Source organism: Eumetopias jubatus, unplaced genomic scaffold (assembly GCF_037043125.1).
Source record: "Eumetopias jubatus isolate StellerSeaLion01/CBP00866 unplaced genomic scaffold, mEumJub1_p1.0 scaffold_3, whole genome shotgun sequence".
Classification (NCBI taxonomy): domain Eukaryota; kingdom Metazoa; phylum Chordata; class Mammalia; order Carnivora; family Otariidae; genus Eumetopias; species Eumetopias jubatus.
In genome coordinates, this window is record NW_028274809.1 from 33503130 (window position 1) to 33524321 (window position 21192).

The 21192-nt window shown below is 41.6% G+C and overlaps 1 protein-coding gene across 1 annotated transcript in view; it reads right to left on the bottom strand.

Moving 5' to 3' along the window:
- FAM117B (family with sequence similarity 117 member B) overlaps nt 1-9397 on the bottom strand; it is a 72108-nt gene extending 62711 nt beyond the window's left edge. The window contains exon 1 of the mRNA XM_028112257.2: nt 8588-9397. Within this exon, the coding sequence (XP_027968058.1) occupies nt 8588-9389 (802 nt within the window). The 5' untranslated portion in view covers nt 9390-9397. The remainder of the gene's footprint in view (nt 1-8587) is intronic.
- Nucleotides 9398-21192: the final 11795 nt, after the last annotated feature.

A 21192-nucleotide genomic window follows, 5' to 3' on the forward strand; every position in this document is an offset into this window, starting at 1 on the left:
CTCTCATTTCCCTCATCCCTCAAATGTAATCAGTTAACAAGTCCTATCAATTATTTGCTTCTCAAATAAGTCCTTTTTCATTCACACCACAACCACTCTATTTCACACAACTTGAGAGAGTGTTGTAGACAGTAAAAACTGAGTAAAAAGATTTTTTCTTATTTTTAATTTCTTATAAAAGATAATCATCTAAAGTAAAAACAGTAACAATGTATTGTAGGATTTATAACAGAGAAGCAAAATATTTGACAATGAGAGCACAAAGGATGGGAGGCAGGAAATGGAAGTATATTAATAGAAGATTATAACATGAAATATTAGACAACACAGATACAGAACATAGCCATCACTGCAGGAAGTTCTCTTGGACAGCGCTGCTCAAGTGCAACCACTAAGCATATTAAAACAAGATATAACTAATAACTAATGGTGGAGATAAAATGGAATCATAAAAAAAATAGTAATCCAAAGGAAGGGGAAAAAACATAGGCTCCTGGAACTCAAGTATGAACTGATATCAAGTCCTGAAATATATTTGACAACAGAAAGAAAAATGTGTATCTCTGGCCAAGAAATTTCATTTCTAAGAACTCATCCTACAGATAAACTCATAAGTACACAAAGAAGTATAAACAAGAATATTCAACATAATATACCACTGAACAGCAAGATTGGAAATGATCTAAATATTCAAAAAAAGCCTGATGAAATAATGAGTGGTAAATAAACTTGTAAGCATAGTCACATATATATGTATTTGTATATGCCATAGAATAACTCTGGAATAATAGAAGGGAAACGGCTAAATGAATTTTCTCTAAGAATAATGAACTTAAAGACAAGTATGGAGAAGACACCATATTTTCTTCTACCGTTTATAATTTTTAACAGAGCGGGGAGAATACATGCTGGTAGGTAGACTAGAACATACAACTACAAAATCAGCCCTTTATTTTTTATTTTTTTTAATATTTTATTTATTTGAGAGAGAGACTGAGAGAGAGCGCACATGAGAGGGGGGAGGGTCAGAGGGAGAAGCACACTCCCCGCCGAGCAGGGAGCCTGATGCGGGACTCGATCCCGCAACTCCAGGATCATGACCTGAGCTGAAGGCAGTCACCCAACCAACTGAGACACCCAGGCACTCCAAAATCAGCCCTTTAAGAGCAAGAACTCCAAAAAAATATTTAAGTTTACTTCCAAAAGAATTTAACACTAGCTTATAAAGAAGAATGGTCAACTAAAAATTTCATGTAGTCTTTTTGGAATAAACTATAGGTAATTTCACCTCCACTGTATGCAAGCCTTTAACAGAAAGCTGTTCTATTACTGTATTACTGAAGAAACAGAAAGGTGTAACCCACAAGGACAACAGACAGGAAAAAAGACAACAGCAGAAAAGATGTCTCAACCAAATTTTGAAAAATATATTAAGTGATAAATTAGCTGCAATCTGATTATAAACTCAACCCAAGATTTCCTGTACTGTCCAACAGAAGTTCTAGATTTCTGTGCAAAGTGTCTTGCCATTCACAGGAAAGCAATGAATAATTTGCTGCATTTTCAACTTCTTATATGAATAAACAAACTTTTTCTTGTTTAACAAGCATCAAGAGCAGGGAAAGAAATGTTTCATTTCATTTGAAAATGAAATGTGGGTGTGCTCATTTCAAGCTCAACCCAGAATTGAGTATTTGGATAGCAAAACTGTACATGTATTGCCTTAAGGAGATAAATTTTGTTTTTATTTTTGAAACATCACTTTTTATGTATAAGTCTATAAGAGAGATCAAGGAACCAACAGATGTGTACGATTCTGCATAACTTATATTTGAGACAGATCATGTTACTCAAAGAATTCTTTCAAACTCTTACACAAATTGTGTCTCAGGCTCAATTTTTTTCATATTATCTTAGCTTATGGTTTCCATAGCTTTATTATACAACTTTGTCAATAAATTTTCATATTGTAAAAACTAACTTTACTAACTTTATTTAAATTAAATCTAATGAGTCTACCTTTAGAAAAATTAAATCTCATTTGGTTTAGGCCAATTATCTAAGCAAAATGTACTGTGGTTGTCTCAGGCATTATCTAAGCAAAATGTACTGTGGTTCTCTTAGGAATTTTAAAAATCTATGAAAGGGAAAGAGATTGGGGTGCTTGGCTGGCTCAGTCAGTGAATCATGCAACTCTTGATTTTTGGGGCATGAGTTTGAGCCCCATGTTGGCCATAAAGCTGGAAAGAGGGGGGCGGGGCGCCGGGGTGGCACAGTCGTTAAGTGTCTGCCTTGGCTCAGGTCATGATCCCAGGGTCCTGGGATTGAGCCCTGCATCGGACTCCCTGCAGGGAGCCTGCTTCTCCCTCTCCCACTCCCCCCTGCTTGTGTTCCCTCTCTCGCTGTGTCTCTGTCAAATAAACAAATAAAAATCTTAAAAAAAAAAAAAAAAAAGAAAGAGGAAAGGGAGGAAAGAGGAGGGGAGAGGGGAGGAAAGAAAGGAAGGGAGAAAGAGGAAGGAAGGAAGGAAGATTGATTTCAAGAAACGTGAACTAAACTGTTTTTCCCCAAGAAGAGGAAGAGGGAAAATGATACAAAATGAATAAAATTATAATACATTGGTCAAATAGATCCACAGAGAAATCAGTCTGTACTGAGAAGAGCATTTACCATTTATATCTCAGCTTAGTGATCATGAAAGCAGGGGTTCCTTGAGAAACAGAAATTATCTCCAGAGCAAAAAGACTGGGAAAAACTGCTTTGGAGAGATTAACTTGGCAGGCTCTGGACTTAAAGACACCAGACATATCCTCAGGCATGATACTGTAGAACTCTTCCCTGGGAAACCTGGCAGGAAAAAAAAACCCTACATTAGAGAGTCCTTTCGTCATCATTCTCTTATAAGATCCTCCAGTCCACCATCCTGACCTAGCCAGACTGAACACCTAATCAGCGTTTCCAGGTCCTATCTGAATATTAATAGAAAACTAATGACACTTTTCAACATGACAGACAAAGCTCAAGACAAAAAGAGCTCTGAAGATAATGCAAAGGGCAAAAAAACAACTTTGAGGGTATTTATACCTTTTATAAACATTTTCAGAAGACCCTGACAATCAGACAGCAAACGTAAGTTCTCTTGAAAAACGAAAATATGACCAAGATTTAAAAATCAACTGAAAGGACAGAAGATAAAATAAAGCCACTAGAAAGAAGAACAAAAAGATAAACTAGGACAGAAATAAGAAAAGTATTAGTTCAATTCAAGAGGTCCCACATAGCAGGGGTTCCAAAAAGATACGACAACAGAAAGGAGAAATGATAGAAAAAATTTCCCCAGAAACAAAGAGTACTAAGAGTTGAAAGGGACTGTCTCTAGGGGCAGGAAGTAGGAGTAGAGAGAGATGTTTCGGGAAAACATTTTATTTGATTATAAGTTCAGTGTTATTTGATTTTTTTAAAATATTTTTTAAGTAATCTCTACACCCTACATGGGGCTTGAACTTACAACCCCAAGATCAAAAGTCGCATGCTCTTGTGACTGAGCCAGCCAGGTGCCCCTGTGCTATTTGATATTTTTAATTACATAAATGTACTTTGATAAAAATAAAATTTAAAAATATAGTATTAGGACAAATACGCGATTTTTTTCTTCAAGGAATTTGGACATGGAAGTAGCTGACTTTCTCAACTTCCTTCCCTTCTACTGCTTCCGTCCCTTGCTAAGTTATCTGTCATTTTAACCTAACCTTACCACCTTCTCATCCACAGAGAAAGAAATGTCCTTAGTCATTTCTGAGATTTCCAGACTCTCCACGTGCTGGATCCCACTGCCGCTCACATTTTCCATGACCTTGCTCCATCTACTATTTTCATCTTCTCCTACACTTGCAGTCTCATTCTCCTCTGAATCCTTTCCCCACACCTAAAACACATGCTTAAGTTTTCCCCATCCTATACACAAATGAACCTTAGCTCAACTTTTCATCCTGTTTCATCACTTTCCTTCCTTTCAGTGACATAAGAGTAATTTGTACTCCTTAATAGTAATTTCTAATCATTACCCTTACTTAATAACCCTCACCTACCACTTTAATCCAATTTCTGTCCCCCACAAACTACTCTCTCAACAATCATCAACTGACGGAAATGCCAAATTTAAAAGCCTATTCTCCAGGGTCACCCTTCTTATTCTCGTCACAGAATGTGAAAATCTTTATCATCCCCTCCTTGAAATCTAATCTTTCTTCCAGCTTTCTCAACACTATTCTACCGTTTCTCCTTCCTTTGTCAGGCTCCTTCACTGGCTTTTAACTTTCAACCCTTAAAATGCTTGTTTTCTCCCGGAGTTCTAGCCTCAGGATTCTCCCCATCATCTTATCCATTCTGATCATTTCAAGCATTGCCCACATGCAAATGCTTAGCATGAAGTACATGGTAAGTGAATGTTTACTGAACTGAAATCAATGAGTCCCAATTTTTTTGCCCCTAATTCAAACTGCACCCCTGAGTTCTAAAAACTGTATCTGCCACAGTCTAAGAAATTGCCTGGATTTCCTGAGAGCACAAACTAAACATGTCTAAAACTTCATTCACTTTCTTTTCACAAGCTTGCATTCCCTCCTGTGTTGCTTTTCAGAATTAGTACCACCTACCAACCAATTATCCTGAACTGCCTTTCTCAATCCCTGTGTCTAAAAGGTTACCACACTCTCCTCACTCTCTTTTATCCTTGCCATTTCCACTTCCATAGCACCTAAACTCAAATGCTTGATGCCTTAGTTACTATCCTACAGTCTCTCCCATCTCAAATTCATGTTCTACTCCTCCTAACTATAAATGCTACACATCTTAAGAATGTAAATACTACTACCACTACAAATTACCCCAAATGTCCAAACCCTTGGATGATGAGGATGATAAAGATATGAAAATAGCTAATACTGGGAGATTTCTATAACCACACAGAGATTAAAAGGATTTTATCCTTCTAATAATCCTCTACTGTAAACACTACTAGTATCCTCTTCTTTTTTGGGGGGGGGAGAGGAGCAAAGGGAAAGGGAGAGAGGGAATCTTAAGCAGGCTCCACGCCCAGTGCAGAGCCCCAACATGGGGCTCAATCTCACAACCCTGAGATCATAACCTGAGCTGAAACCAAGAGTGGGATGCTTAACCAAATGAGCCACCCAAGTGCCCCTGTAATGAGTTTTCAAACTATTTTTCTTTGGTGTTTCTAGTGCCTGCTTTTCAAATTTGGAGCACAGCAAAAATCACACGGTGTGGTGGGGGGACTTTTAAAGTCTACATTTTTAGCAAGGACCCTAAGTAATTCTGAGGAACCACAGACCACACTTGCGCTCCAGTTCTGGATGCTCACAAGCAATGTTCTCTCCAACCTGAAATTTCATACAACCATGAAAACTAAGCCTACACTGGCAATTTATGTTACATCCACTAAAACTAGAAGCAAAACTAATATGATACAATATCTAACTTTTATACTGAGGTACTGTGCTGAGTATTTTTCAATTTCCTTTCATTTAATTCTTACCACCATATGAAGTAGATATCATCACCACCTATTTTACAGATAAGAAAGTTAAGGGTTAGAAAGTTATTCACATTCCCATATCACATGGCTCCTAAGTGGTGGAAAACAGATATTAAACCCAGACTGTCTATCCAAAGCCTATGCTAATATGCCACCTCTCCATTTGTAATATGCCTATTTGACATTTTAAGACAAAAGGAGGGAAAGCACAAAAACAAACCTCACCTTCTTCCCCATTTTATCTACAGTTAACACTGTTGCCTAGTTACCTTCTCTAAGCATTTCTCAGTTCCTAATAGCAAACCAGTTTGCCATGGAGATGGCAGGCACTGAAGGTGAGAAGTTTAAAATATGTCAGGGATAGGTGCCTGGATGACTTTATAGTAGGCAAGAGAAGGAAGTTCTGGATTAACAAATGATTACCTTTAACCCTGGGGGAATAAAGCAACTGGATAGGGATGCGGCAGAATAGGGATGCCCCTCTAAAGATTCTGAGACCTCAACTCAGAGGCATTCGGGCCTAACAAAGGTTAGGGCATCCAGTTCATTTAACAGACACCCTGAAGTTGGCAGCCTTATCTAGAGGGTCCCTGGAATTTGAGTCATATGAGGTTTACAGAACTACAGACGCTTCCCCTCTACCAGTCAAGATTTCTACATTTCACTGAGGCTGGAAACTGGTGATCATTTTCCTTTAATCAAAATGGGAGTTCCAGGGATTAAAAAGATTGTCCTTTTTCCCTCTTCTCTCCTTCCAGATTTAGTCTGAAGAAAACAGCAAATTATCTTCTTTGTGTTATGAAGACTTGAAATCTGAAATCTGAAAGTCCTACTCTGCCACTAGAGTGAAACAAGACATTCCTGGGAAGGAAGCTATCAGCCATCCACTTCAGTGTAACTTAATGACAGGCACTATTTCTTTCACATCTAGTTGAGCGTGCTGCACTAGAGGAAAAAGTTTTTATTTTCTGGGTTTTTGTTTTTTGATTTTGGTGGGGAGACATGGGGGAAGCTTTTGAGAAGGGTTAATTTTACAGCATAAATGTAATGACAGATCTGAGAGAAAGGAGCTTTGGGAAACACGAAGATTGGGCAAATGAGGAGACCGAGATCCCAGAAAATAGAATCCTAAAGAGCAGAAGAAAAGAACACCTTCCTCCACTTTTTGCCAATACTTAATTTAACCGTGCTCTCCTCAGGCTGCTGCTCTGCTTTAAGGGGCACACAGTTGAGAGGGTAGCCACATTCTGTTATCAGACTGGGGTCACCACCTCCTCCTTCCCCTTCCACTTTCCACACTATGCGGCCTCCAGAAGGCTGAAGGCAAACTGAAGTAATTATGTTCACCAGATACATCTGAGTCGCTTCAAACCCTAAGCACGTGTAATTTTGCTATGTTATATATATCCAGGTTCTATCTTACATATCATGAAGCTACCTTCTTAATATAAAAGACATGGTTTTGGAGTACCACCCAGCAGAATTCAAATATCAATTTTACCACTTGTTACTTAACCTCTCTAAAACCTACCATGAGAGTTAAAATGAGATCTTGTAGGTAAATCACCAAACGTACAGCAGGAGCTCAGTAAAGTGATAACTATTATTTGAGGGGGAGGAGGATTCTAGTACTTTTAACAATAGAAGTGAAAAAAATTGCATTTTCAAAATGTTTAAAACAGTATTCTTTTTCTAATTAGAAAACACTATTGATCATTTTCCAGGGCAATCTCTCTAAAAAACGTATCCATTGTCTAAAACCTTTGATAAAATAAACAGTAAGAAAGATTCATCCTGCTCCTTGCGTTTCTGAAGGGACCCTTGAAACCACTTAACAATCTCTTTTATTTGGTTGAGAAGTACTGTACTAAGTTTCCTGAAATTTCCAGTAATTCTGCCTGAAAGACTCTAAAGAAATTCTCTAGACAAGGGAAAGACAAAGGTAAATGTCTATAGTATTACTGCATAAACTAAAAACCACCCATTTCTTTTTTTTTTTCAGTAGATTCTAAAACGAAGGCAATCAGATGACAAATCTTATCTCTCCACTTTCACAATTTGAATTTCTTTTTGAGTTAGTCTTTATGAATGACTCCAGGGGAACCCAACAGCTCCATTCAGAACCTTTTCCAAGAAAGCTCCCAAGTACATAGAAAAACAACAGGGTTTTTTGGTCCCTAAAATAGTAACAAGGAGACAATCGGTGGATTTTTTTTTAATAAAACAAATCGTTTTACATCTAAACAATATTAGAATTTCATTTTTTTAAGATTTCATTTATTTGACAGAGAGTTAGCGAGAGAGGGAACACAAGCAGGGGGAGTGGGAGAGGGGGAAGCAGGCTTCCTGCCGAGCAGGGAGCCCGAGGCGGGGCTCGATCCCAACCTGAGCTGAAGGCAAACGCTTAACGACTGAGCCACCCAGGCGCCCTCACTATCAGTATTTCAGAGAGACACCCAGACTCTAAGATAAAGCCCATAAACCTTCCAAAGGCATCTTCCTTAACTTCTTGCTACCCACTTATCAAGCCTTAGGAAATGCTAACACGCTCCCAGCCTCACGTCTCTTCAGGGATCCAAATCTGCTATGCTAATGAATTCGATCTTTACAATCTGAAACTGTTCTGCGAAAGAGAAATACTTAGCAACAGACATGTGCTATATTAACATTAACCATGTCACTTAAAGTGACAAACCACTCCTACCCTCACCCCCAAGGGAGGGTAAGCAGTAACCGGTCGGTGCCCAGAATCCCAGGTTTATCATTAACAAGTCTCAGCCCAACTACAAGGTTAGCGGCTGCACCTGCACTGTGGTGGACCCGCGCAAGGTCGGCAGAGCAATGAATGAGACGAACAGGGAGTGGTGGAGAGGGCTCGGGGCTCGCCGGGGAAGGCGGCACCGCACCACCCGGGCCCCGCCCCGGCCCCGCCCCCGGCCGCCCCGCTCCCCGGTAGCGCCGCAGTCCACGCGCGAAAGCAGCGCGCGCCCGGGACCTCTTCCCGCCGCCTTCCCCTCGCCGCGCAGCACGTACCTGCTTTGCAAACCGGGGCGCTTGGGCTTCTCCTCTCCGGGGAACTACGGCTCTGCTCCGGGGACCTTCTCCGGTGCCGGACGCGGGATGGGGGTGGGGCTGCGCTCACCTCGCCAGTCCACAGGTGGGTGGGCGACGAGCAAGGCGACGACACGGTGCCCAGCAGCGGCGGCGGGGGCTGGGGCCGTGGGGGGCTCCCGCGAGCCCCGGGCGCGGCGCCGCGCGTGGGGCTGGTGCCTCGCGTGGACGTCGCGGACGCGCCCGTCTGCGTGGCCACTGTGGGGCTGGTGCGCGCGGCCGCACTCCCGCCGCCGCGCGTGGGGCTCGTGCTGCGCGAGGCGGTGCGCGGGCCGCCGCCGCCGCCGCCGCCGCCGCTGCCGCCGCCGCCTGAGGGGCCTGAGGCGCCACCACAGCAGCCGCCGTTGTTGCCGCCGCCGCCGCCGTTGCTCCGCGTGGGGCTGCCATGTTGCTGCTGCTGCTTCAGCTGGAACGGAACCGTCGCCCTCATGGGTTGTAGGCGGCTCCCGGCTCCCCCGGCCGTGGCGACCGCACCGCCCCCGAGGGAGCCGGCCGGCGTGGGGGACCCATTGCGCCTCACCCGCTGGGACATGGTCCCCCCCTCCCCGGTGACTGGGCGAGACGGGGGGGGTTGTTGTTGTTGGGTTGCAGGGGTTGGATTCTCGAGGCCAAAGGGAAGGTCCCTGCGACGGGGTGACGAAGCCGGAATCCGGGGAGCAGGGGGCGCCCGGGCCGCGGCCGGCAGCAACGAGGTGGTGCAGCCGCCGCCGCCGCTCCTCCTCATCAACAATAGTGTCTCCTCCGCTGCCCCCGCCCCCCGCGAACGTCCATTGGTGTAGCGTCAGCCGCGCTCGAGCCGCTCCACCGCGCCCATTGGCTGCTAGCAGCTCGGGTCCCGGGCCCCCGGGGCCTTAGAGAGCCTGGGTTTGCGCGGAGACCGTCTGCTCTTTAAAGAGAAAGAGACCCCGCCCCCCGGGGAAGGGGGAGCGGAGGAAACAGGCTGTGTGTATGTGTAATGTGTGCGCGCGCGCGTGTGTATGTGTACACGTGAATGTACGCGTACGCGCGCCTGGCCACGCGCGTCTTTCCCTTCCCACTGGGGGGAGCCCTGGGGACTCAGACTCTGGAATGTTGTGAAAGGAAATGTCCTGAACGAGAGCGGTCCCCAAGGATGTCTCAAGTCTTTTCCCCATAACTCACTTCCTTACCTCAGTTTTAACGCACAGAGGATATGTAAGTTCATCTCTTTTTGTTCTGTCCTAATTCCGTCAACGTTTGGACAGAGCTCAAAGAAGAAATTTAATTAACCTTGTTGGCATTTTACACCTCGTCTCCTTTTTTTTTTTTTTGGTTCAAATCTCTACAAAGAGCCAAATCTCAGAAAGATTAAAATTGCTTGTTAGAATGTGGTTTTAGATCCTATCTATGAAGTCCAGTTACCAAGTGCTTTCGCCACCTTCCTGTATCTCAAGTCATCAAGAATTTACTTTAATCAGCTACTTCACAGTTCCTTGATACTTTGGAAAGATGTGTGCTAGCTTACAAGTTTGTAAAGTGCCATAGTTTGCAAAGGGATTTATTTGATACATCGTAATTTGAGACAGAACTGGACCAGCCATTCATTTTTTGTCTAATGAAGGAAACAGGTCTTTGTAGTATGGGCAAGGACTTAGGAAGACAGGCAGTAACACTAGTCTAAAATAATCTTAGGAGCTCCTTATCAAGACCAAAAGAAAGGTAGACCCATACAGCACATATTGACTTCTCTGGCTACAAATTGCCTGTCCATGACCTCTTTTTACTAGGTTATTAGATGTGCATTATAAACAGACTTCGTCTTGTAAAAATGTGAGAGTGGAGGGCACAGTATGATTCACTCAGGACCTGAAATTATACTGGGACCCTGTGCACTGTGGAGGAAAGCCTTCGAAGACCCCAGACCCACCACTTACTCTGTAACCTTAGATAGATCACTAGCCAGTTTCCTTATCTGTAAAATGCAGAACCATCTCCTTCATACAATTATGATTGTTAACCAAGGGTTAAAGGAGAATACAGTGTGTAGAAGATACTCAGTAATTCCAGAGTCTCAATGTGATTCAGAGGCCCACATCTCTCCTTATCACCCATTCCTCCTCTCTCCCCCACCACTAAAAGGACCCCAAGCCCTTGACCCATGAGCCTGCCTTAAGTTCGCTGGTGCTCTGGATAGATCTGACATCACTACCCATCCCAACAACCTGTGGTAAGATAAAAACAGTGCTCATGAGACAGGACACACAGGAAACTGCCAACAAGATCCACACAGATAGTGAAGTCCCATCTTAAAACAATGAGTAAGAAAATAAACCTTTAAATAAAGATGTCATGGACACTGTATATGACACTTCTGTCCTGCACAAAGCAGGAGCTCAATACATACTTAACTGAATTAAACTGAGGGAGTTCAGCAGCCCTCATGTTTGGGCCTTCCTGATTAATTTTCTTTTCCTGATGAGTTCGAGATTATATTTTTGCCTACCCTTTTAATTCATCCCTCCATCCTCAGTGTGTTTATTTTTTTTAATTAAAAATTTTTTGAGTATAGTTAATACGCAATGTTATATTATTTCAGGTGTGCCTTATCAATTACTTTTGATGTCACCAAACCAGAGAGCTATTTGTAGGGGCAAGAGACTTTTAGCTTTTCTGAGCTGTGCTGATTTCAGCACATAATTTCATTAGATCAAAGAGTTAAAATGTCCTTGGCTCAATCATGAGTTCACCTTCTGCTTCTAGTCGTGTTTCTTATAGAAAAAACTCTATAGTTCCAGAAAATGTTCTTAGGATGTCATTCAAGTTATGTATGAAGTTGAAAGAGCATCATATTGAAATTGGTTTATCTGTGTTTAAACTCCAGAAGACAACATTACTGATAGGCTCATTTGCTTCTGTGTTTCCTTAACTCTTTAAAGTGATCTTATTGGGGTGCCTGTGTGGCACAGTAGGCCAAGTGCCCAACTCCTGATCTCAGGGTCATGAGTTTGAGCCCCACGTTAGGCCCCATGACCTGTTGGGCCCCATGTATGTTGGGCTCCATGCGGGGTATGGGACCTACTTTAAAAAAAATAAAAAATAAGTAATCTTGTTATAGTAAAGGAGGGTGGATTCTGAGAAAAAGTTTATCTTCCTATAGTTTTTTTCTTCTTATAGTTTTAATAGAGTCAGCCATATCCTTTTATAAATCTCTAAAATGTCATCTAATGGAACCTTACACAGCCACTAAAATGATAATTATGAAGTCATAAATTCCTTTCACTTTTAAAATGGAAAAAATAAAATGCATCCATTATAACTGCAACAATACAAATTTGTGCATTATAAACATATATTGAAGGATAAAATACTAATATGAAAATAAAATAGTCATTTTTAACATGGAATTTGAGGAGGTGTTTCTTTCCCTAAGAAATACTGATACAGGGCGCCTGGGTGGCTCAGATGGTTAAGCATCTGCCTTCAGCTCAGGTCACGATCCCAGAGTCCTGGGATCGAGTCCCACATCGGGCTCCCTGCTCCTTGGGAGCCTGCTTCTCCCTCTGCCCCTCTCTCTCTCTCTCTGTCTCTCATGAATAAATAAATAAAATCGTTAAAAAAAAAAAGAAATGCTGATACAATTAAAAAAAAAAAAAGAAATACTGATACAATAGCCCTGCCTATCTATGGTTTTGCTTTCCATGGTTTCAGTTACCAACAGTCAACCTCAGTCTGAAAGCAGATGATCCCACTTCTGACAAATAGTCAGAGGTCAATATTAACCTTACTCTATGTCACAATGCCTATGACATCCATGTCACTTCATCTCATCTTGTAGGCATTTCATTTCACATCATCACAAGAAGTGTAAGTACAGTCTATTTTGAGAGAGAGACCACGTTCATATAACTTTTACTGCAGTATATTGTTCTATTTTATTACAAGTTACTGTTGTTAATCTCTTACTTTGCCTAATTTATAAATTAAACTTTATCATAAGTATGTATGTATGCGAAAAAACATTGTACATAAGGTTTGATACTATCTGCAGTTTTAGTCATCCACTGGGGGTCTTGGAGTGTATCCCCCTTGGAGAAGAGGAGACTACTGTATACAATTTCCTAATGAAGGAGGAGAGTTATCAGAACTTAAGTTGCTGAGTGATGTTCTGTACTCAAAATCTGACTGCTACTTCACTGAGACTTTTGTCTAAGACCATTTCTTCTATTTTTTTTAAGATTTTATTTATTTATTTGTCAGAGAGAGAGAGAGAGCACAGCAAGGGGAGTGGTAGGCAGAGGGAGAAGCAGGCTCCCCGCTGAGCAAGGAGCCCTTTGCGGGACTCGATCCCAGGACTCTGGGATCATGACCTGAGCCGAAGGCAGACGCTTAACCGACTGAGCCACCCAGGCGTCCCTATCTAAGATCATTTCATGAAGGCTTTCCATAGCATCACACGTTCTGGTGTTACTCTTACCTCTCTACTCCTTGGTCATTTCCTGGCTTCTTCTCAATCTGACCTTAAATGGTGAGAGTACCTCAGGACTCTCTCCCAAGCCTTGGGCTCCACTCACTCCCTAGACAGATGGCATTTGTATGCAGAATTCCACTGACCAACACACTGCCATCTATTTAGCTGCCTGCTTGGCATCTCACCTTGTATACCTCGCAGGTGCCTCAAACCTTGTCCACAGCTGAATTCATCATTTTCCCTCCACTCACCCACATACAACAACTGGCTCCTCTTCCAGTTTTCCCTCATCTAAATAACCGGTGCCACTATCTACTCAGCAGTCTAAATCAAAACCCTGGAAGTCATCGTGGCTCTCACACTCCATTATGGCAAGTCCAATGACTCACCATATCTTAACTACCCTAGCTTTTAAATATTTTGTGAATCTACCTCTCTTCTCCAAATTCACCACCTCCTCTAGCCATGCCTCTATCTTCTCTGGTTTGTATTCTTAAACTTACCTAGGCAGTCACCCTAGATCATCTTTGCCCCAGCCTACTTCTCCATGCTCCCCATTCCTCACCTGTAATCCATTCCCCACACATCTAGAGTAGTCTTTTAAAACCACAAACTTAATCACCTTGCTCTACTGTCTGAAGCTTTCCATTTCTCTTAGAATAAAGCTCCCAGTCCTAAGGTTTATCACACATTCCATGGGCCCACCTCTTCCTCTCTATGCTCCAGACATACTGTCTTCTTTGGTTTCCCCCAAATACTTCATACTCCCATCCTGAGGCCTTTACACTTGTTATTTCCCCTGCATGGAACACTCCTCACTCTCATCACTAGGCCAATTCCTGATCCGTTCTTAGATCAGGGAGGCCTGGATTGTCTTCCTCTCCACTTAAATTAGTTTCCTTTTTTTAAAAAAGATTTTTAAAATTTATTTATTTTTGAGGGAGAGAGAGAGCACGAGCAGGGGAGAGGGGCAGAGGGAGAAGCAGACTCCCCACTGAGCAGGGAGCCGGATGTGGGACTCGATCCCAGGACCCTAGGATCTTGACCTGAGCCAAAGGCAGACACTTAACTGACTAAGCCACCCAGGCGCCCCTTAAATTAGCTTCCTCAGGTTTACAGTAACACCATACTTCCCTGTTGTAGTCATCATAACACATTATCTTCAGTATCTGTATTTTCTTGTCAATGTTAAGCTCTACAAGAGCTTGTTTGTTCACTCAACAAATAGTCATTGGCAGCCTTCTCTGTGCAGAGCACTGTGAGGCATTGGCTCTGTAGCAATGAACAAACCCACAAGCTCATTGTCTTCTTGGATTTACATCTGCAGGAGAGAGACAATGAGCAAAACAGGCATGTGTGCACACATGTATAACCACACATGTAAATAAATTACCACCTGCAAAGTTCTATAAAGGAAACCATAGAATGCCATGAACAACAACAACAATGGAGATCTAACTAAGCTAGGTGGAAAGCACTCTCTGAAAAGGTAACATTTTAGATGAGACCTAAAAGATAAGAATGGGTCATCCACGGAAAGAACATTCCAAATGGAACAGCTGTGTAGAGACTAAGAAAGGAAAAGATTCTGTGTGCTTGAGGAACCAAAGGAAGACCAGTGTCAGCAAAGGGGAGACGAGTTCAGATAGAAAATTGGAGAGGTAAATAGAGGCTAGATGATTTAGAGATTTTTAGGCCCTCGTAAGGGATTTAGATTTTATCCTGAGTGCAATGGTATATTTTGAATAAAGCTGAGCCCACTCATTGCCCCTATCAGCATAAGATCTCATTCACAGGAAACAACAGATACCGAATACAAAAATGAAAAGCAGTCTAATATTTACTGAAGTCTATGAAATAAGCATAAAATGGAAATTTCTGTGTATAAGTCTCAGTAAACAAAAAAAAAATCTTGATCTATCTCTCTAAGTTCTACTCAGCACAGCACAGCAACACTCCAATCTCTCTTCTCTCTTAAGTATTACCCCCCAAAAGTAGGCCAGATCTGGACTTGGCTCTTCTTTGTTTGGCTTCATTCTCTCCAAGATTCCGTTCCCTGCCCTTGTTAATGTAAGTCAATCAATCCTTTCTGATCTAAATCTGCACCTCAACCAATTTATCCTGATCAGCACAACTGAAGCTCCAGACTTGGGGCAGGGAAAGTGTGTGTGGGGGGGTGGGGGCTAGGGATTGGGAGGATGGAATTCTTCCCAGAAAGATGTGGGAATGAAAGAATTCTTATATTTTCAGTTTTGTTGTATTTGTTTTGTTTGTGTCTTTTTATAACTACCATTGCTGTTGCTTTCATGCTGGGCATCTACTCTGGCCACTGTGGCCAATGGCTTGTCAGGGAAGCAGGAAGTAGCAAGGAAAATGGTGAGGAGTCTATTGCAAAGAAGCAAGGGGGATGGGGCACTTGGGTGGCTCAGTTGGCTAAGTATCTACCTTCCGCTCAGGTCATGATCTCATGGTGCTGGGATTGAGCCCGCATGGGACTCTCTTCTCAGTTGGGAGTCTGCTTCTCCGTCTCCCTCTGCTCCCCCCGCCCCGGCTCATGCTCTCTCTCTCTCGCTCTCTCTCTCTCTCTCAAATAAATAAAATCTTTAAAAAAAGAAAGAAAGAAAGAAAGAAAGAAGCAAGGGGGATTTAAGAGAGAAAAACAGTGGATGGATTCAAGATCTACCTTCTGGGTAGAACTAATTTGTCTTCCAGGTGGTGGGAGGTAAGAGAGAGGAGCTGTCAGGGATGTTCCCCAGATCTCTGGCTTGAAACCTTGGTGGTTGGTGGTCTGTTTATAAAGATGGGGAAGAGAGAAGGGAGGGATAGCCTTTGGATCAAAATCAGTCTAGGTTTAGAAGTATTATGTTTGAGTTTCTTATGAATTATTTAAAAGGAGTCATTGAAAAGGCAGTTGTATATGTAAGACTCAAGTTCAGAGAGGTCAGGCCAGGAGGTATAAATTTGGGAATTTTCAGCTGTAATCTGTAGCTGTGTGAGCAAATGAGACTGCCTAAGGATTTACCACTACTTCTTGGTTTTAGCACAGTGCTGGCCCACACTGCTCAAAAACAATTTAAGTTCCTATCTGTCTCATTCACCTTATATCCTCATGCCTAGGACAGTGTCTGCAATATGGCAGATACTCAATAGTTTCCTGCGAATGGATTGAATGATTTAGCAACTGCACCATTCGTAGCAGCTGAACAGTGATTTCAAACCTATGTCCCTTAGACTCCAGAGACAATTTGCTTTCACCATAGGACAGTACTTGAGTTCAACAGATAGTCTCAAAAACCTGGTGAGAAACACAAGCACATGGTATCCCCATTATATAAATGAGGAAACTAAAGAGGTCACATAACTTGCCTAAAACTACAACCCAGGTCTTTGGATTCATATTCTAATATTCTTTCACCCTAGTAGAGATGACTTTCAACAAACTAGCAGCTGCTCTAGATATTTTGTACCTGCCAATTGCCATGAAGAAAGAAAAAAAGAAAACCCAAATAAATCAGGTCTGGAATTGGTAAGTGTCACCATTTAAAACAATCTTCTACTTTTCTGCCACCTAGGCGTTTCCATGAAGATTCAGCTCAAATATCATATGGCTTTTATACTTCCCAAAAGCAAGATATTGGCTCCCTCTTCCCTGTGTTCACTGATGTTGTGCTGTTAGAGATATAGTTCCCCTATACCAGCAGTTTCTGTGCCTTTTCAGAAACTCTTCGATCTGATCTGTGTATTAAAAGATACAGTAATGAACAAAGGCAGGGTAGAAAACAGTGTGCACTGCCAGCAGGGTTTTTCTTTTAAGGATTATAGTTATGTACATGCTTGTATGTGCATGCAGAGAGTATTTCTGGAAATTGTCTCAAGAAATTGGTCGCTGAAAAGAGGAACTGGGTGGGGAGGGGAAGGAAGATGTTCTTTTTTTATGCACACTCTTTGTACAATTTTTGAAGGTTTTTTTTTTAAGATTTTATTTATTTATTTATTTATTTAGAGAGCATGAACAGGGAGAGGGGCAAAGGGAGAGGGAGAAAGAGAATCTCAAGCGGATTCCACACTGTGTGCGGAGCCCGACACGGGGCTCTGATCCCACAGCCCTGAGATCCTGACCTGAGCCAAAAACAAGAGTCGAATGCTTAACCGACTGAGTCACCCAGGTGTCCCTGATTTTTGAAGTCTTTAAGGCATGTTTATTTATTAGTTTTAGCCAAAAAAATTTTAATGTAAAAAAAATCTCAAAATCAGGTTATTTTGGTGAACACTAAAGTTTGAAATTAGGACCTGTAAATGATAATTGCAGATCTGTATAAGTTTCAATATCCAAAATATTTCTGTATTTTGTTTAGATTGGATAATATTGAAAAACAAAGGTGATCAACAAAGCTAAGTGATTACAAATGGCAATAGTTCTTTTAATTGCTCTTCAAATAGGCAGATTCAGAAACCTGAAATGGGAGTAATAGAAAATGTTTATTGGAAAAAATTATCAAGTGGGGAAACAGATGGAGATTTGGATGACATGAGAATGATAGAATATTCGTAATTGGGGCACCTGGGCGGCTCTGTTGGTTAAGTGAATGCCTTCGGCTCAGGTCATGATCCTGGAGTCCTGAGATCGAGTCCCACATCAGGCTCCCTGCTTGGCAGGGAGTCTGTTTCTCCCTCTGACCCTCCCCACTCTCATGTGCTCTCTCTCTCTCAAGTAAATAAATAAAATCTTTTAAAAATATATTCATAATTGTTGAAGCTGGGTGAGAAGTATAAAGTTGTTCATTATTCTGTTGTTTACTTTGTGTCTATTTCAAAGTGTCCATAATAAAGTCTTTTAAAACTCAGTTCACAAAAATAAGCAACTGTTCATATCTTTTATTATAAAAGTCAAATACTGGAAACTTATAAAGCTCTAAATTTAAGAATCTGCATAACTCTACCTATGCTACCTGACATGTTATCCATTTATTTGTTATTGCACATAAGAATGTATATCAGGGGGTGCCTGTCTGGCTCAGTTGGTAAAGCATGCAATTCTTGATCTCAGGGTGTGAGTTCAAATCCCACACTAGATGTAGCATTTACTTTAAAAAAAAAAGAACATATTTCAGGCAGATGAACTCTGCTGTGTATTTAATTGTGCTCAACACTTATGGTTGCAGGCACATGTAGATTTTTCTAGAAGCAGACATATGCACATTGGATTTTAAAAAGACCAAGGTAAGGGGCTCCTGGGTGGCTCAGTTGTTAAGCGTCTGCCTTCGGCTCAGGTCATGATCCCAGGGTCCTGGGATCGAGCCCCACATCAGGCTCCCTGCTCAGCCGGGAGCCTGCTTCTCCCTCTCCTACTCCCCCTGCTTGTGTTCCCTCTCTCGCTGTGTCTCTCTCTGTCAAATAAATAAATAAATAATCTTAAAAAAAAAAGACCAATGTAAAGCTACAACCTTTCTATGTAATGACATGTTTATAATAAATTCAAATATATGCTTTAAAATGACAGGAAAAATTTATGTCTGACAAAAACAACAGTTCACCCGACAATAGACATTAACAAGGGGTGGTCCCTTGGGGCACCTGGGTGGCTCAGTGGGTTAAGCATCCGACTCTTGATTTCAACTCAGGTCATGATCTCAGGGTCGTGGGATTGAGCCCCATGTTGGGCTCCCAATACTCAGTAGGGAGTCTGTTTGAGTTTCTCTCTCTTTCCCTGCCCAGCTCACATGCACACACACTCTGTCTCTAAAAGAAAATAACAAATCTTTAAGAAAAAAAAAACAAGTGGTGGTCTCAATGTATTAAAATTTACTATATTAAATTATTTTGTTACAGATGTTTTAATATTTAAAATATATTTTGAAAATGAAACTCAGATCATTTATTCTACCCGTGAAGCACAGGGCAGTTTAAAAACCACCAGACTGTGATAAAATTGAAGGCAGAAAATGTATTTTACTTATCTCTGTCTCTCCAATACCAAACACAATAGTTTGATGAATGAATATTGTTAAATGAAGGTATAGAAAAATTGATTTCTAAGCCCCAAAATAATCTTATTAAAAATTCATCTGTGTTGGGCGCCTGGGTGGCTCAGTCGGTTAAGCGACTGCCTTCGGCTCAGGTCATGATCCCGGGGTCCCGGGATTGAGTCCTGCGTCGGGCTCCCCGCTCAGCGGGGAGTCTGCTTCTCCCTCGGGCCCTCCCCCCTCTCATGTGCTCTCTCTCATTCTCTCTCTCAAATAAATAAATAAAATCTTTAAAAAAAAATTCATCTGTGTTGATTTTTTTTGAGTTCACAAAGTCCATCCTCATTAAAACAACAATTCAATAAAAAAATTTAATTAGAAAGTAAAAATCCACACTTCCCCGATCTTTTGTTTTTCTATGTATAAGGTAATGTATACTTATAAGAATTTTTTTACTTTAAAAAGTAGGATCACATTATGGGTACAAGTTTTGAAACCTTTTTTTTTTCCCCTTAAACATATATCTAAGATTCACTCAGTATACATCTAGATTCTCTCTCCTTTTTTTTTAAAGATTTATTTTATTTTAGAGAGAGGGAGAGAGAGAGAGCATGAGAGCAGGGTTGGGGGAAGGGGCAGAGGGAGAGAAAGAATCTCAAGCAGACTCTGAGCTGAGTGCGGAGCTGGATGTGGGACTCGATCTCACAACCCTGAGATCACAACCTGAGCTGAAACCAAGAGTTGGATGCTCAACCAACTGCACCACCCAGGCACCCCTCTCCTTTTTAAAGGATACATAGTATTCTATCATTTGGCAATACCATAATTCAATCATTCTCCTGCTGATGGACATTTAGGTTATTTTCAATTTTGTGATATACAGTGATATAATGATATCTTTGCACTTACACTTTGCATTCTTGTGAGAGTAGTTTAAAGTTAATGTTGTATGAAAGCAATATGTATACACAAATTAAGAAATCAAATAGCTTTAGAAGGCTGATTTTCTTAAGCAGTCATTTGCTTCATTTTCATTGCCCTTCCAAACCCTCCAAAGAATTTTTAAACCTCTCTGAAAATGATTAGTGATTTCTTTTTTCCCTTAAAGACATCTTAATGGAGGCTTCTTTTCTCCTGCTCTGTTTTAACTAGATATGTTCTAGGATTTCTGCACAGCTGTCATCTCAGGATTTACATTCACTTCTTGGCTGTGCATATATCATGTTCCCTCAACCCAGAGTCTTCCATTTGTGTTTGTTTGTTTACTCTGTTATTTTGTAATAGCTTCCTAAGAAATCGTGTATAGAAGGTAAACTTTTTAAGACGTTGCATGTTTACAAATGTCTTTTTTCCACCCTTGCACTTGATTGACGATTTGGCTTTGGAAAGGATGTTGCCTCAGAAATGTGAAGACATTGCTCCATTGTCATATAGCATTCAGTGTTGCTGTTCATTTATCCAATGCCATTGCCTTTATATATGATCTGTTTTTTCCTCTCTGGAAGCTTTTAGGATCTCCTCTTTGTTAATGGTGTTCTGAAATTTCATTGTGCTGTGCCTTATGTAGGGCGCTGTTTTATTTTGTTTTGTTGTGTTTTGTTTTTTTAAATACCCTGGGATAGACACCAGATGTTTTTCAGATGGGAAAATGTTGTTGTATTATTCTTTAATAATGTGTTTCTCTTTGCTCACTAGCCCTGCCCTGCCCTGAGAGAATGATTCCTGTGAATTATAATTCTATCAGCTGGTTTCTAGTTAGGTTTGGCCAACGTGAGATCAGATCAGAGGAAGAGAGAGAATCTCTTCTCTGCTGTATCCCTTATGTAGAACCACATCTCTCGTGTGGTAGCTGTATCTCCCCCCGGGAGGCCCTTTCTCCTGGGCTCAGGTTGTCACTGCGCTCCATTTATACCACCTGCTCTGACCCAGTCCCTTCTGCCCTGGGACTCTAAGTTTCTCACTGAGGCTAGTCTCTGGACACTCTACCACCCTTGTGTATTCCCTAATCCTTCCTGCTCACTGTTTCTTTAAGTAGTCACTTGGTAAAAATCTCTTTATCTGCACCATATGGGGTGAAGTGGGTTTGCTATAGGGACTCTGATATAGTCTGTCTTTCTCTGTATCTCTGTCTCTCCATT